The 16,930-nt window shown below is 40.5% G+C and overlaps 2 protein-coding genes across 3 annotated transcripts in view; both read left to right on the forward strand.

Annotated features, from left to right (window-relative positions):
* Positions 1 to 1,260: 1,260 nt before the first annotated feature.
* METTL16 (methyltransferase 16, RNA N6-adenosine) lies at positions 1,261 to 14,368 on the forward strand. Of its 2 annotated transcripts, none has more exons than XM_080360079.1 (9): positions 1,261 to 1,471; positions 1,666 to 1,865; positions 3,868 to 4,008; positions 6,262 to 6,377; positions 7,067 to 7,209; positions 10,117 to 10,186; positions 11,955 to 12,044; positions 12,940 to 13,113; positions 13,208 to 14,368. In XM_080360079.1, the coding sequence occupies exons 1-9, from the start codon at positions 1,344 to 1,346 to the stop codon at positions 13,823 to 13,825; spliced, it is 1,680 nt and encodes a 559-aa protein (XP_080216205.1). In that variant the 5' UTR covers positions 1,261 to 1,343; the 3' UTR covers positions 13,826 to 14,368. The 2 variants fall into 2 exon arrangements, with proteins under 2 accessions (XP_080216205.1, XP_080216206.1); XM_080360080.1 differs by having other exon boundaries at positions 3,874 to 4,008.
* A 1,793-nt stretch (positions 14,369 to 16,161) lies between these two features.
* POLQ (DNA polymerase theta) overlaps positions 16,162 to 16,930 on the forward strand; it is a gene marked incomplete at both ends in the record, with an annotated part of 54,588 nt that continues 53,819 nt past the window's right edge. Inside the window, 2 exon segments of the mRNA XM_080352278.1 lie at positions 16,162 to 16,229; positions 16,231 to 16,340. Coding sequence (XP_080208404.1) covers positions 16,162 to 16,229; positions 16,231 to 16,340 — 178 coding nt within the window.

Below are 16,930 nucleotides of genomic sequence, written 5' to 3' on the forward strand. Positions count from 1 at the left end.
CCCATCATTTAAAATGCAGGTATTTCAAAGTTGGCTGTGTAAGGTAAGCCAGGAGCAGCAGGCCCCAGGCCACTGCTCAATTGCCAGTGACTGGGTGCACCAATTATACAGAAATACATGACTATGGGGCATTTCGGAGAATGTTAAAGGGCACTTCAAGGTAACAAGGATGCCTCGGGCAGGTAATGTCTGTCAATAGGGCAAGTGTGGAGTTTTGCATCTGGGTAGGAACAACCCCAGGTTCCAGTATAAGTTGGGGAACGACCTCTTAGAGAGCAGTGTAGGAGAAAGGGACCTGTTGGTCCTGGTGGACACCAGGATGATCATGAGCCAGCACTGTGCCCTTGTGGCCAGGAAGGCCAATGGCCTGGGGTGTATTAGAAGGGGGGTGATTAGTATGTCCAGAGAGGTTCTCCTTCCCCTCTACTCTGCCCTGGTGAGACCACACCTGGAATATTGTGTCCAGTTCTGGGCCCCTCAGTTCCAGAAGGACAGGGAACTGCTGGAGAGGGTCCAGCGCAGAGCCACAAAGATGATGGAGTGGAGCATCTCCCGTATGAGGAAAGGCTGAGGGAGCTGGGTCTCTTTAGCTTGGAGGAGACTGAGGGGTGACCTCATTCATGTTTATAAATATGTAAAAGGTGAGTGTCATGAGGATGGAGCCAGGCTTTTCTTGGTGACAACCAATGGTAGGACAAGGGGCAATGGGTATAAACTGGAACACAGTTGGTTCCATTTAAATTAGAGAAGAAACTTCTTCTCAGTGAGGGTGCCAGAGCACTGGAACAGGCTGCCCAGGGGGGGCTGTGGAGTCTCCTTCTCTGGAGACATTCAAAACCTGCCTGGACACGTTCGTGTGTAACCCCATCTGGGTGTTCCTGCTCCGGCAGGGGGATTGGACTAGGTGATCCTTTGAGGTCCCTTCCAATCCCAAACATTCTGTGATTCTGTAGTATGGGAGCGGAGGCGCCTCTCACTGCCGAGAAAAACGGAATTTTGAGCTGTTCACATAATTTTATATTTATTACTCGTTGAGTACCTAACTCTGAAGCGATTATGCCCGTATATAAAACATTCAGATTATAAAACACGTTGGTCGCTCCTCGAGTCCTCCGATTCCGTCCCAACAGCTGTAACACCCCGCTCCTCTGTCACCGCGGTGGGCCCGCCTCCGCACCCCCACCCCGCCGCCCGTGCGCCTTGGTACGCCCCAAGGGCCCGCGGTGCGCGCCGGGAGGTGGGAGGGCGGGCGGAGGCGCTGGCTGCCGGTGCGTCGGTTGGCGGCGGGGTCAGGCCGTTAATCCGCCCCGCGCTGCCGGCGGTTTCCCCCCTCACCGCCCGCCATGGCCCTCAACAAGTCCATGCACGCGCGCAACCGCTACAAGGACAAACCGCCCGACTTCGCCTACCTGGCCGCCAAGTACCCCGAGTTCCAGCAGCACGTGCAGACCACCCTCACCGGCAGGGTGAGGTAGGGCCCGCGCGGCGGCCGCTGGCGGGGCGGCGGGAGCGACGGAGGGCGGGGTAGGCCAGGCCAGGCCGCGTCCGGGGGCTGTGGCGCGGCTCCCGCCGCCTACCGAACGCTATGTGTGTTTGTGTGTGCGTGTCCGCCCCCGGGCTGTGGCGAGCGAGAGGGCACCTGTAACCGCTGCTTGTACCTTTCAGCCTGAATTTCAAGGACCCCGAGGCGGTGAGGGCTCTGACGTGCACCCTCCTGAAGGAGGATTTTGGGCTTACGATTGACATCCCCGTGGAAAGGCTTATTCCTACCGTTCCCTTGAGGCTGAACTACATCCACTGGGTGGAGGATCTCATCGGTCACCAGGATGGTGACAAGCAAGTGCTCAGGCGAGGCATTGACATAGGTACTTGGAAAAGCAAAATTTTTAATTTGTTATTTGCTGTCAGTGAAACTAGCTGGTAAAATTTGTTGTGCATCTATAGAGAAACATGAAGTTTGAGAAACAAAAATCTGGACTGTGTTTGCTGTGGTGAACCGTGCAATCTGCCTCCACTGGTGTTTCATTTGGCTTCTTGGTGGATAGGATTTCTCTGCACAAACAGAAGAATGGGCATATCTGGCAATTATTTGTCTTTTTGTATCCTTGAACTCAACAGAGTGTAACTTTGTGGATATGCAAGAATTATGCTGCTAGTAATGCAGGCAAAAATACCATCCTAAAGGAATTCTAAAAAATATGGTGTTTTTCCTCAGTCTTCTAACTAATCAATTATATTAGCAATCTATTAATTTTGCTTCTGAATGTCTGCATGAGAGAGTTTGTGAGTTGCATAACAATATTTTCTCACTTTCCTGTTAATGACATTTTTTCTGTTGTTTCAGGTGTATTTGACAGATGAATGATCTATATTTTTTAAACTTTGATTTATTTTCTTTTGTTTTGTTTTATTTTTAGTGCGGCGGTTTTCATAAGCTAAATTTTAGAAGAGGCTTAATTAGAAAGTAGGCCAAGTACTAGCAAACCTGCATTCTGGTTGTAGATGGTGAAAGGTTTCCTGTTTATTGTTGAAAACAGAATATTTTTAAACTGGATTAAGCATCTGCAGATGGATGATAGTACAGATTTGTTCGGTTTCAGTACCCAGAGTATTGGATAATATCTGGACAATATTTGGATTAAGCAGCAGATTGATGTAAACAGTTATTCAGTAGAGATGTGAATTTGTAAGATGTACACTGATGCACATAATTTGGTTTTCATTAGAAATAAAATAGGCACGCTCTGTAGGAGCAAGAAACTGTATCTCACATATAGATAATAAAATTGACATTTGGATTTCAAATTTTTGGTGATTCTGTATGAATTATTTAAAAGGTACCTGTGATGGTACATTTGAATTTAGTTCATATGTTTTATTTGCTAATAGAATCTTCCTTCACGATTTCAAAGGCTTGTTTTTGAAGATTGTTTTGTGCTGGAGTAAACTCATAATGATGTTCAGAGAAGCTGGAATTTCCTTTTAAACTTACGTTTTAATGCTTGACATTAAAATGTTGAAGTTACTGACTTCCTCAAGGCTTCAGTTCAGTGATCTTGGTTACCATGCCAGTCTTTACATTACTATTTTCTTGATGTTTGCTAGCATGATTTTTTTAAAAAGGAATTTTTGGCTTATATTTTTACCTGTATTTGTGATGGATACAAGGTTTGTATCATCATGTGGTGTGTGCAAAGCTGTTTTCCTTTCATAACTTTTAAACTTGTTGGCCATCTTCTCTGCATTTGATATTAGGTTGCATTTTTGAAAACTATTTCAATGAGCTTCAGCACAATAGGTGACTGATAGAAGAGACAGATCCTTTAAGTCCTCCAAATATTGCAAAATTTTCAGTTTGTTTTTGTCTCTCTTAATTGGCATCTCTGTTTCTTTGATAGTTTTGGATGTCAGGGAAAGACGGTCTGATGGGACTGACTGACTTTTTTTTTTTTTTTTGGCTGCTGTGTGCATCAAAGTAAATTATTTGTGGTAGATAATAGAAAAATGCAGAAGAAAAGTACATTTGTGATAGGGATTTTTTTTGTGAAACCAGAATATATTTAGCTTTCACTATATAAATTAATCACTATCATATAGAAATAAATTGCTTCCAAAAAAGTTGATAATTTACTAGAAAATTTATTCCAGATTAGTAAATCATTTCTTTTATTAAAAGTGCATGTTTGACAATGCTGTATTTCAAATTAAGAACAGAAAGTTCATTAAGGAACTGAATAGGACATGATCAGTAATCAGTGTTTTCTTGAAATTAGTTATTTTTGTTGTAAAAAGTGCATAGTTATCAGCCACACTGTGTGTAACACCAGAGACTTGTTTTGTCTTTCTCATGGCTCTTCACTTCTGCAGGGACAGGGGCATCTTGCATATACCCATTACTTGGAGCAACTTTAAATGGCTGGTATTTTCTTGCAACAGAAGTGGATGATATGTGCTTCAATTATGCCAAGAAGAATGTGGAACAGAATAACTTGTCTGATCTTATAAAAGGTATAATGTAGTAAGGTATTTAGTAGCATACAAATGTTGTAATGTATTTTTGCCATGATCAGTGGCATATCAGAATCTGTATTTCTGCCAAACATGTGCTCAATTGTTTTTACTGAAGCAGAATGTTTACTAGGGTCTGTGTATACTTAAGCCAGAAAACTTGTCTGGGATGGGATGTGTGGATGGAGAACTATTCTTCATTATGAAAATCTGAAAATTCAACCTTACCCTCTTGTTTATTTTTTTTCCTCTCTCTGTATTCTTTGACTGGTACGGAAGTATTTCTTAGAGTTCAAGCTGTTTCTACTGCTAGGAGACCTGGAGTGCTCTCTTCAGATAATTTGCCTGGTACTGCCACATATACATATCTTGTTCAGAGAGTGTCTTTCAACCTCATCCCTGAATGAGGCCCCAACAACGCCTGTTGTAATAATAGCGGTATGCCAGGCTTGGTCTGTGGATGAGCTTGGAAAATTTCATGTAGGAACTCAGTATACTAAATAGCAGGTCCATTATTCAGCTCTGAAATAATAAATTTAATTCTGCTGGAATTTGGAAGCATCATTTTTATGAAAATGTTGTCTTGGTCCATCCTCTGTGTCAGTCTTGAAGAGCCAGGACTTGATGTGGAGAACAATGACAGTTTTCTGTTACTGCTTCCATCATAGAACTTTTAGTGGTATGGTAGTATTTCACTATCCTGGAAAAACCTCTGACAAAGGGAAGTGCCTCATGTGAAGGTGTAGTGCCAAAGGAGAAAAGCTGGAGTAAGTGACTGATTGCTGGTGGGCAGTGCCATGGGCAAGGGAGTGCCACTGGTGGTGCCTGTAGCCAGATGCTGCCTGGGAATGAACCGCCCTACCACTTTTTAACTCCTGGGCCTGAATTGTTTACCTAGAGCTGAGTATTCTACTTTAGGAACTTGTTTAGCAAGGCATTTTGAAGTCATACTAGAAATCTTTCTGTACCTCTGTGGTGTTTTTTTGTTTTTTTTTTTTTCTTAAAGCCACAATTTTTGTCATGTTCTAAGAGTTTATCTTGAAATTTTTGCCAGATAGCTTCTTTTGGAGATCCTATTGGATATAGCCTTCTTTCTTCGAACTTCAATGAAAAAAAAAAAGAAATTCAGTGATCATAAAAACAGCAGTAATGTGGCGATGGTTTAATAATTGCATCATAGCTTCTATCTTCCCAGAGAAAAAAAATAGTAATGTTTATTTGTTTGAAAGTGAAATACTGTTTGCAGTAACTTTCTTCTAAAGGTAATTTCTCCTATATGTGCAAAATAGAAAGTGGTAAGTGTGGGGATAGCTCGTAAATGCTAAAAAAAATCTCATGGTGTTCTTAGTTGTGCATCTACTTTACTGGAGTGGGGTGATGGCCAGAACTTGTCTGCTGGTGTTTAAAACAGTAATTAAAAATTTTAAAAATCAGTACCCTGCATATAATGGTAAGTTAAGAAATTTTAAAAAACTTGGACTCTGGAAGTTTTCAAACTGCTTTCAGGGTAATTTAGAATTGTTGCACGACAAGATTATTACATTTTTTCCTTCCTGTTGGTTTTATTTACTTTCCTATTTCCAAGTAGAATTACATACTATGAATTAAACAGCTAACTGTGTAGGTCAAATGTGCCTTAGCAGTTAAATAGTAGTAGTTTAAAAAGTTCTTTGTTGTCACCTTCTAAGTAACTTTACATAGTATTGCTAACACATTCATTCTGTTAATTATCCTAAGTTTAGATTTAAAGCTAACCTTGGTGTGGTGTATCTTCAGTGAAGATAGCTTTTAGTCTTTCTATTTCTTAGCTTTATACTCTAGAAAGACTAAACAGTGTATTTTCTTGAATAACATATCAGAATTCCATAACTTAAAAAAATTGTTTAGACTAGGATTTCTTTTATTTCTGAGGAGCCTGTGGGGTGATCAGCTGACGCTTGTGTTAACTTTTGAAAGGCCTTAAAGTGAATTTGTAATTGCATTAGAGACCTCAGTATAACTCAAGCAGTTCCTATTGTTTTAGACAGACTCATATAATTTCACTACTGTATATAAACATACAAGCTGTTTGTATGCTAATCTTTAACCTTAAGTCTTTATTTGCTGCTAGTATTGTTTTTTTTTTTTGTAGAAAGTATTGTTTAGGAAGTACAGTTTTGATACAATGTATTGTTTCACAAAACACTAAAATGGAAATGGCATGCTAGATAAAATACGAAGTTTCTTACTGACCAAATGCCTGTTTGCTATTAGTGGTTAAGGTACCACAGAAGACTCTTCTAATGGATGCCCTGAAAGAAGAATCTGAGATCGTTTATGATTTCTGCATGTGCAACCCCCCGTTTTTTGCTAACCAATTGGAAGCGAAGGTAAGTTAACAACCTAAATGTTGCAGGTACTTCAATGCTCAGTGAATGGGAGGGTGGCAACAATTTAACCTGTTCCCTTGGGGAAGGTTGAGTGGACAATCCTAAATCATTATGAAATTGCATTTCAGTTTTCTTCCACATAAGTTCTTACTATCTTAGAGAATTAGTTTGGAAAGAAGACAGCTGGTAAATGTGAAATAAAGTGGCTGTTGTGTAGCAGTGGTACAGAGGAATTGGATTCTGGCATTGTGACTCTCTCACTTTCTTGTTTCCTTAGTGATTTAGGCAATATCCTGCAGCTCAGAACTGTTCTTGCAATACCCACTAAATATAATCAGAAACCTAACTCTCTAATACAGGGCAGTAGAAAAGAGATTTAAGTGTTGAAATTAAACAGTATAGATTGTAATTATGTAGACGCATGTAACCAACATGTCTTACCACATATTTCTTATTAGCAGGATACTGATGTGTGACAAGTAGCTAACCTGGGTTTGAGATTCTAGGGAATTCACTCAGTTGTGCTTACTTTGAACACATCTTTGTCTATTATCAATTGTTCTGATGAGGGGAGGATAACTAGAGGTGGTGACATTTGCTACCCAGTAAAGATTGGGGCAGGAAGCCATGTACAAAGCAGCTTAACATTTCATTAAATGTTCATCTCAAATGTTCTTTTTTCTATTCAGGGAGTAAATTCTCGGAATCCACGGCGTCCCCCTCCCAGTTCTGTAAATACAGGAGGGATCACAGAAATAATGGCTGAGGGGGGAGAACTAGAATTTGTCAAAAGAATTATTCATGATAGTCTACAGCTTAAAAAGAGGTTACGGTAAGTGCTTTGTTCCAGTTAAAAAATAAAACAAAATGCAATGCATTTTTACCTGCTGCTTTGGCAGAAATCATGTGAAAATGATATTTTAAGTAAGGAAAGTAGCTTTGGTCCAGTGATACCTGTTTGATTTGTTTAGTGTTATATACATATCAGTAATAACTCTCAGTTTCTATAGAATTAGTTGCTCCTGAGCATCAAACAATTACAACTCGTCATTGGAGGCATTTAAAAACAGAAGGCAACCCCCCATACTAGTGACGCTTGTAGCTTGCAGCTGAATAAGCTCTCATACTTGCTGAAGACAGTGTCAATGGCATCTGGGATGGGAGGACTAATGACATTGCCTAGTTATCTGTTTGTTACCTCAAAGTTTTTATCCTTTCTTGGCTGAATTTTGCAGCTCTGCCTACTGAAGGTTACTGTTGTACTGAATGCTATCTTGGGTGACCATAAGATGCAATAAAAACTATAGTGAAACCTTATTTTGAACAAGGTAAAGAGATGGCACATCTTCATTTTTTTGACTATCAGCCTCCCCAGATGCTGTACATTGTTTCTCTAGCTCTTCTGGAAGATTCTATTGGTTTTTGTTTTGTTTGGGGCTCTTTTAATATCCCTCTATAATGTAGCTTCCAAAATTGTATTTGGTGTTACCACTGCTCAATCAGTGCCCTAAGCTGAGGAAATACAGCTTGCCTTTTATACATTCATGAAGTGTTTTGGTTTTGTTTTGTTTAGATCCTTCTAAGCAGAGCATTGCATTAGAATGTCATCTTCACCTATCTGATACCAAATTTTTTCCTTAGAATATTTGTTTTCAAGTAATGGACCTGAAAAAAATGACAACTATATAAAAGTTTTTGGAAAAACAAGACAAAGCAAAACAGCATTTGGCTCTGTTAGAAGTGCTTCTATCTTGTAGTGCTTTGAAGAAAAAAAGTTGAGAAGATTTGCAGAGGTTGCAATTTTGCAAAGCTTGACACATGGTCAGTTTGGTTTTTTTTAATGTCATTCTTTTCTCTGTCACCCCTCAAATATTATAAAGTATAAAAAGGAGATAGATAGTATGGCAGGGTGATAAAATAGACGTTTTGGTGTTCAGAAGTGGTTACAAGCCGGAAGAATTAAACTTCTGAGACTTCTTAGCAATGTTGTTTGTGCCAGCAAGGACACTGGGAAATCGTTGGTGTTCCTGTCAAAGCTCGTAGGTATAATGCTATTGTAAGCTACTTGATGTAAACCATTTTTTTTAAGTGTGTATGTTCTTATTTGTGTCTAAAATATAGTGATTTTTCAAAACTAAATATAAGCTGAAAGAGTTGTTCTGAATTTATTCAGCAATCCAATAGGTGAGGGGAGAAAAACAAAAAAATAAGCAGATGTCCATCTTCCTCTTTTGTGTGACCTTAATAAACTCATCACTAACACAGAACACAAGCTTTAGCTGAGGATGCAGGTAACAAAGTGACTGGTGTTTTGAAGTTTCCTGAAAATGCAATTGCAACATTGTTTCTGCTTCCACATGTTGTATGTAGATCCACGGGAAACTTTCTTTTGATAAGGACCTTGAGAAGGGTGGCAAATGTAACAGAGAATTTAACTGATGTTCCTCAGTATGCTCCTCTTGGCTCTTCTAGGAAAGAGGAGGGTATCTCTTGATCTGATAAACTGGTAGCATAAGGCATAGAACGTACCCACATGCTAATGGTTTATCATACTTAGGAAAAATAAGCTCTGTATGTTTGGGAGGTAGAAATAGTTCAGTTAATGTTTTTGAATAAAATACCTTGGAGAATCTCTTGCAGAAATACTGTTTCCTCTTTTGTTAGAGATAAGTTTGGGTGACTCTACCAAAGGGTATGAGTAATGAACTGATAGTAGACAGAGACTCCCTTGGCCAGGAGGTTATCTTGACTTACTTCAGCTAGGAGTTGCAGGTTCCATATTTTGTAATTTTGGGAAAGAGGTGTGTTTTAGTTTTGCCAGAAATTTTGGCCTGTCATTTACATATTGCTGCCTGAAATCCTGTATATTGCATTATGCAGGAAGTAAATTTAAAGAATTGCCCCTTAACACTGTTGGTAATACTTTTTTTTTTTTTAAAGTATATTTAATTTGTATATGTGAGCAACTTGAAGTGCTTCCTTTCATTTTAGATGCATACTCTTGAGGAAACTCCCTTGATAACTGGGAACTTTAATTTTCATACATTAATACACTGTATTTATGAGTAAACTTTTTGGATCCAGTCATCAAGGAAGGTTGGAAGAGGGGGTTGTAGACCTGTAATAGTAACCTGGATGAAGAACAGAGCTGTAATGTTTGGAGATATTGAAGATGTGGAGCTGGGTCGAAGGATAGACTTCATCAGAAGTGGGAAAATGAATTTCTGTCCTTTTTTGCCCTTATTTGTTTCCTCATGAAATATGGGTTAGCTGATGGAAACCTGGATAATGAATTACAGATGAGCTGAAGGGGTAGTCACTATGTCTGCTTCTGAGGCACAAATGCTTGTCAATAGTTGAATACTCCTTTATATTCTGATCCATTCTCCAAAGAAAGTAGAGAAACTGAAACAAATTATGGTAAAGGGTAACGTCTTCCATATAACTGAAGTCACTCTTTGAATAAGATTCTTGGTTATTTAGGTGCAGTTTCAATAGTAGTCTTAATGTATTTCCTAAAAACTTGAAAAGATTCCCATGTCCTGTCTGTCATGGGGCCTTCTGTTCTAATTTATATTGTGTTATGTCCTAGGCACTCTGTTTAAGAGTGTGATTTTGTTGTTGTTTTGTTTTTAAATCTATTGTTCTTGCAGGTTTTGATCCAAGTAGTTATTTCTGGTAGTTGCCATTCTCAGTTGATCTGTATTTGCAAAACGCTTTGTTTGTGTATTCTTTGCAGATGGTACAGTTGCATGTTGGGGAAGAAATGCAGTTTAGCACCATTAAAAGAGGAACTTCGAATCCAGGGGGTAGGTTTATATATGTCCATGTATATCCCGTATGTGTTCTGTACAATATATACTGTGTTCTGATGCATGTAGGTAATTATTATTGAATTATTTTACTGAGGTTTTTTTTCAAGAACAAACTGCAATTCCTTTTTAGGGAAGCACTCAAAACTGTTGAGATTTAGTTATTGTAGATTCAAAGCTGTTAGGTAAGTAGCACATATTGTCTACAGATTTTTGTCTTTAGCACATGTAGAAGCATGTCTTTGTCCTTTCTAGAACATACAGGGTTTCTGCTGTAAAATAGCCTTAACAGGGCTGTTGTAAAAAAAGAAATAAAAATCTAGTTTTCTTTTCCTTTTTAGCTAATGTGAGATCTAGCAATTCAGTTGATAAAAGAAATTTTACCAATATTTAAGTTACAGTATCATTTTGTTTGTGTTCAATTCTGACACCACAGAGTAAAATTGAACCTTGTGCTACAATTCTCATGCAAGAAGGCTGTGCAAATAACTTATTTATGGCTTTGTGGAGGAAGCACATAGTCTTTTCTAATTGCCATACAAAGAAAATTATTGTGAGATCTGTCCTTGTGTATAGTGGAGAGTGGAAGGAAAGAGAATGCATGGTGAAATCAGTTCCCAGAAAGGTGAACTACAGACCATAGGGAATCCATAAACTTGATGCCAAAAGCAGATACTGAGGTAGGCACAAAATTTCAAGTATCTGACTTTTTTCCCTATGCTTGAACTGTTGCACCTCAGTCTTAGTAAAGTTAGAGAAGTCCTTGCAAACCTTACATAGAAAAGCTGAGGTTACCTTTAGTAGCTTTCTTGAAATTACCAAATTAATTTTGTTCAGGTTTGTAATCTCTGTTGTATAAAAGCTGGGAGCATGTTAATTTTAACCAAGCACATGCTATGTAATGGTTCTGGTTAGGATGCAGCATAAAACTTCCAGAAGGTCTACTAATCGTTCAAACTGTTGACATTTGCTGTATTTATTGTAGAATTTGATAGAATTAGGAATTGAAGGGTGGGAAAAGTTATAGGATAGAGATACCTTTCTTTTTTTTTTTTTTTTTCTCCCCTCTCCTTCTGTGTGGACCTGGGGCTTATGCTCTGGAGCTGATGATAATTCGTAGATAAGTCAGATGGCTGATATTTATCCTTGCTATTATTTAGCACTTTTTCCATACCATACATAGATGCCTTGCATCATCCACATGCAGAAACACTAGACAACACTAATGTCTGAATTTTAGATTTAACAGCCATGTTAAATTAAGATTTGATTTGTTGGAGCAAATATAGACAAGTGTTTCTGCGCATGTCTCTGCCACCTGCAGACAGGTGAGTGGTTTGGTTTCACAGCTTTTAGTCACCTTTGTACTGTGGTCCTATGCTACAGCAGTGGGTTCAGTAATCAAATATGGAACAGGAGCAGGTTCTGAACAAGAAGAAAGGATGTGCTTTTTGCAGAATCAGAATGCAGATGTGTGCTGTAGTTGTGCTGGCTTGCTGCACAAAAAAGGTTGTGTTGTGTGTTGTTGAACTTGGAGCTCTGAAGGGGCACAGATATGGTGGAACAGAGATAGGAACTCCTGAGCACTGGTACCAGCTTCAAGTGGCCCTGACATCCATGAGTCATGTCAGAAAGAATCTCCATTTCTGTCATGAGAAAATAACTCTATGCTAACTTTGCAATTTTTTAAAATTTGAAAGTGTGTGCAGTAAAACAATGGTGTTTATTAATACGAAACAAAGTTTTGTATTGCTTCTTTGCATAGGTTCCTAAAGTTACTCATACTGAATTCTGCCAAGGACGCACCATGAGATGGGCACTGGCATGGAGTTTCTATGATGATGTACAAGTACCTGTAAGTAGCTTAATTCTGGTTTGCTTGTGATTGTCTGTGCCTCTTATTTGAGGAAGGGCATGATGAGCTATAACTACTGTGGAATAAACTGTTCTTCTTAAGACTGGGACATTGGATGCACTGGGCTGTATGGACAGTGGGATTTTGTAGCTGGCTGCCAGTCTGTTAGCAGTTGTTGTGTGTGATTAACAAATGACCTGTGTTTAGGGAGGAAAAGAGAATCCTGTGTAGGAACTTCTTGTGGGTTTCAGTGAAAATAAGTCTCACTTGTAACACACTTCAAATAGGATATTTTTAATACTACTAAATTGCTAAGTTTGGGGCTAGATTTGAAATTTAAGCTTCCCTCTGATAACTTGTTTTTAACTTACCATGTAGATTCTGTTACCAGATAGATACGAACATGTCTAGCTCAGACTTGCCTATATGAATATAAGTGGAGCTTGCTCACCTTAAATAATGAGTCAATTGCTTTTTTTGCATCCAGATGTACATATACTTGAAGATAGGTGTAGACTAACTAACCTTATAGAACACGCAAGTAAACTTTCAGTGAGCTTGGATCAAAGCATGGATGTTAGCACTTGACCTCTATTCTAAAGAGCAGTTGCACTCTCTCACCTCACAGAGAGCTAATATAATAGTTTGAAGGAACTGATGAAACTTTTTGCCTAACATCTGAGGATAAACTCCCTCTGTCCCTCAGGCTAGCATGAAGTGTATGATCCTGTTAGCTGTTTTTAATCTAAAACTCTTTGGAATGGAGTGAAACACAGGTCATGTCAGTGACTGTTTAGTGGCTTACTTTGTACTCTAAATCCCCATGTCTTCTGAGTACAAAAGCCATCCCACTAATACTGCATAGCTTTGTAATTTTTTTTCTTTCTTCTTCTAGTCACCTCCTTCTAAAAGAAGAAAATTAGAAAAACCCCGAAAGCCAATTACATTTATGGTCTTGGCTTCTACAGTCAAAGAGTTATCTGTCAAAGCTGCAGCTATGGGCTGGGATGCTGTAGAAGCTATTGCTGTGGTTAGAGCCTGGGTAGAGAAGATTCTCACTGATCTGAAGGTACAGTATTAATTATTATATGTTAAAACAACATCCTGCTTGAAAGCATAACTGTGAAAGGATAAGGATGAAGTTCTGCTGTATTCTGCAATAGGTTCAGCATAAACGTGTTCCCTGTGGAAAAGATGAAGTTAGCCTTTTTGTGACTGCCATTGAGAACTCCTGGATTCATCTGAGGAGAAAGAAACGAGAGAAAGTAAGGCAATTACAAGAACTTCCTCGAGCTTCTGAAGGTATTCTGCAAGCAATGGAAGAGGAAAAAAACAGCAAGAAGAGTGAGAGCACCAATTTGGACTGTGAAAACCCAAAGACTGAAGACTCTGAAATGGGGTTTATGGCACCTGATGAGGATGTCCACTTGACCACAGGTGATGAGTTAATGGAAGAATCTGCTGCCAAAGAAGAACACAGTGAGCATGTGAAGGAGGAAGAGACAGAAGCAAAGCAGGGAGAAACATCACTTGGCAAAGGTTCCAGTGACACAAAGGAGGAACCTTGCCCTTCAGAGGAAGCTAGCAATCTGACAGTAGAAAAAGAACAAAGTCCCAAAGAAACTAGTAGGTGTTTTCTCTTTAAGTGTTTAATGAATGTGAAGAAAGAAGGAAATGATGTATTAGTAGAAATGCACTGGGTTGAAGGACAGAACAGAGACTTGATGAACCAGCTGTGCACATACGTGCGAAACCAAATTCTTCGACTGGTTGCTAGTTAGCTCTTTTTCCTACTTTGGTAAAGTAAGTCAGTCCTCAAATTTTGTAAATTATTTTTAATGGATTAAAATCTTCAGTTAGCAAAACATGGTTTTTCTTCTTAAAAAAAAAAAAAAAGAGTAAAATGGAGATAGAAGACTCCTTTAATATTTTAAATAGCTTTTTCAAAGCTGCAAGTAGTACCTGAAGTGTACTTCAGTGGACATGAAATGATGGGAAAGTAATAGATTTTATATATGTTAAAGTGAAATATATCTATGCTGTGACTGTTTCAAATATCAAGAGTACTTATTCTGGTCTTTTTTTCTGGTGCAATAGAATTATATATTGTTACTAAGTAGAAATCTTTACTGAAATATTTTCTTCAATATTTTTTCAATACTAATGCAGGAACGGTTAGCCTGCTGTGGGAATTGTTTTCTGCAGCAAGGAGTCCAAGTAAGGATTTAAATATGCCTTTCTTCCCTTTAATGCATTTAACCTTCAGTCTATATAGTAGCAAGATGGGTACATCCTCTAAGTGTGAATTCATTAAAATAATTGCTTTAGAAAAAAAAATGTGTGTTGTACTTTTCTGGTGCTTGGGCTTTGAAACATAGAAGAACCTACTATTAGCATCTGGATTTATAAACTTTGTTTTAATGACAAAATAAGGTCTTTCAGCTGCTTGGTTGAAAGAGGATTTAACTATGTTGACTGTTCCATTAGACCATTCCTTACACTGATGCCAATGTAATTATCTGAAATGACAGCCATATTCTTAAAGGATTTTGCTTCCATTTAGTCTTGAGAGATTGCTTTAATGACAGGAATGAGAGCACGTGCTCATCCTTGTGAGCCAGAAATTAATTAGACAGAACAAAGATGGGTACAGAAGCTTCAGGCTGTTGCAAAGGAAGGCGAGTGGAAATAAGGTTGTCGCTTCCACACCCGACTCCCCAGTCATTTTTACCACCAGTTGTTTTCCCAGTGTTTCTGGGCCAGTGACCTGTTCCTGTGAGAAGAGAGGCTGAGGGACATGGGGCTCGAATGCCTCAGAGAGAGTGTGTGTATGTGTTTGAGATTATGAGCACTGGCACTGCTTTGCATGAAGTCAGCCTCCCACGCTGTGATCCATTTCTCTGCAGAGATGTACAGAACATGGAGAAAAAGTTGGAGTGTGGAGAATGGAGCATGTCTGTGTGTGTTACCTAAAATAAAATATACACTCCTGAGGGACTGAAGGAAATAATACTGCATATGTTCATGCTACTGGAACCACTTTAAATGTTCACACTTAGATGTCAATATTTCTTGAAAGGTTAGTATGTTTTCTTAAGCTGAAATTAAAAGCAACTTAGAAAAGCCTTTATTTTCCCCTCTGTTGTTAACTGCTGTGTATTGTGCTTCTTAGCGCTTCTGCAAGTGATGTACAAACACTTGCATTTTTGTGATATTGCAGAATTTTCACAGAACTGCTTCTGATATTCATCTCACTGAGAGTTAAAACTAGTCCTACTCTTTTAGAATCTTCAGAGATTATTTTGGCTAGATCAGCCATTAAAACCAGAAAGCAAGGCTGTTTGTCCTTTGTGCTGTTCAGTCTGTCTTAATGCCAGGATGAAGAAGCTCTATAAGCCTGTGTGCTTGCAGCTCTCTTATTTTGTTGAAGCAGAACTTTTAAACTGTTGGGGGGAGGGGAAAGAAACCCAACAGGGCAGGAACCTAGATTCTGAGATCCAGCGTAAAAGTCAGATTTGGTGGTACTCAGAGTGACACTGAGGGTTTTTGTGGGAAAGGGTGGTCAGAGAGGGGTTCTCTTGTTGGCCTTTCTATCTCACTGATTTTCATCTTCCACATATTGCCTCTGTCTCTCACTTGTACAACATGAATAACATACTCTTGAGTGCTGCTTATTTTTACAAATACAACCAGTAGTCTGTGATTTGGATGACTGTTTTAGCAGTTCAGATATTGTCTTGGCATTTTATTTAATACAAATGCTTTGTTAGAAAGGTGAGTGTGGCACTTGGAAAGCTAGTTCCGTGTTGGGAAAGAATCGTAATTAAGAACTGTAATTAGTGTAAAAAGCGAGTTAGCGCCATTACTTTCACCATACAGATGTAGCGATCCCCGAAGAGTTTTAAATTACGTGGGCGCGCAGCGTGACCGGATGTCTGGGGCGTGCAAGGATGCCGTGGAGACCCAATTTGCTGCGGGACCATCCTCCCCCCCCGCGCACACGGAGGCGGCCATGGCCGGGCAGCTGCCCCGCCGTACGGGGCCCCAGAGCCGCCCAGCGGCCGCTCCGGGCTGGGCAGCCCCGTACTGCGCCGCGCGGGGCGGTGCTGGGATTTGAATGGCGCGGCGGGAAGATGGCGCCGTCACTTCAAACGGCGTCGCCACAGCCTCGGCCGCGGGGCTCCGAGCGGGTGGCCCCGCTCGGCCCCGCCGCTCCCTGCCGGGCTGTGCTGAGCCCCCCGCCCGGCCTCGATCTCTCCCTGCGCGGCAGCGGGAGCCCCGGCACCGGCTCGGCAGGTACCGGCGCAGGAGGGCGCAGCCCTCCCCTCCCTTCCTTTCTCTCGGGCTGGCAGCGCAGAGCGGGGGTCGGGGTGTGCCGGGGAGGGGGAGCGGAGCTGCCCCGCTCGGCCTGCCCGCTCGGCCTGCGGGCCGCCGTCCCATGAGGAAACACGGCGCTGAGGCGGCTCCCGCCGGCGGTGGGCCCGGGCGGGCCCGGGGCGGTGCTGCGCGGGGTTGAGGACCCTCTGAGTCTCTCCAGGCCGGGGATGAGGGGCGTTTGCGCCGAGGACGACTCGCTGCCATGGGGCGGGAGCACCGGCGCTTCGCCCCTTTTTCCCTTGAGGGCAGTGCGTATGTTAACGAGGGCGCTAGCGAACTCAATACACATGGAAGGGTCTTCCTGCCCTCTTCACTGTTTAGTTGAGGAAGGTAAAAAAATGTATGTTCTACGAACACTTCTGAAGTCGGGCTCGTTTCATCGGATGCCATTAGACAGTGGGCGTTATTCTCGATTTGTCCTCTAGGTGCTACCGTAATACAACGATCAGTATAGTCTGTATTGTTCGGTGTGTGAGGCAAGGTTTACCTATGTTATTAAATTGATTCAA

Source organism: Nesoenas mayeri (genome assembly GCF_963082525.1).
Source record: "Nesoenas mayeri genome assembly, chromosome: 1".
NCBI classification, from domain to species: Eukaryota; Metazoa; Chordata; class Aves; order Columbiformes; family Columbidae; genus Nesoenas; species Nesoenas mayeri.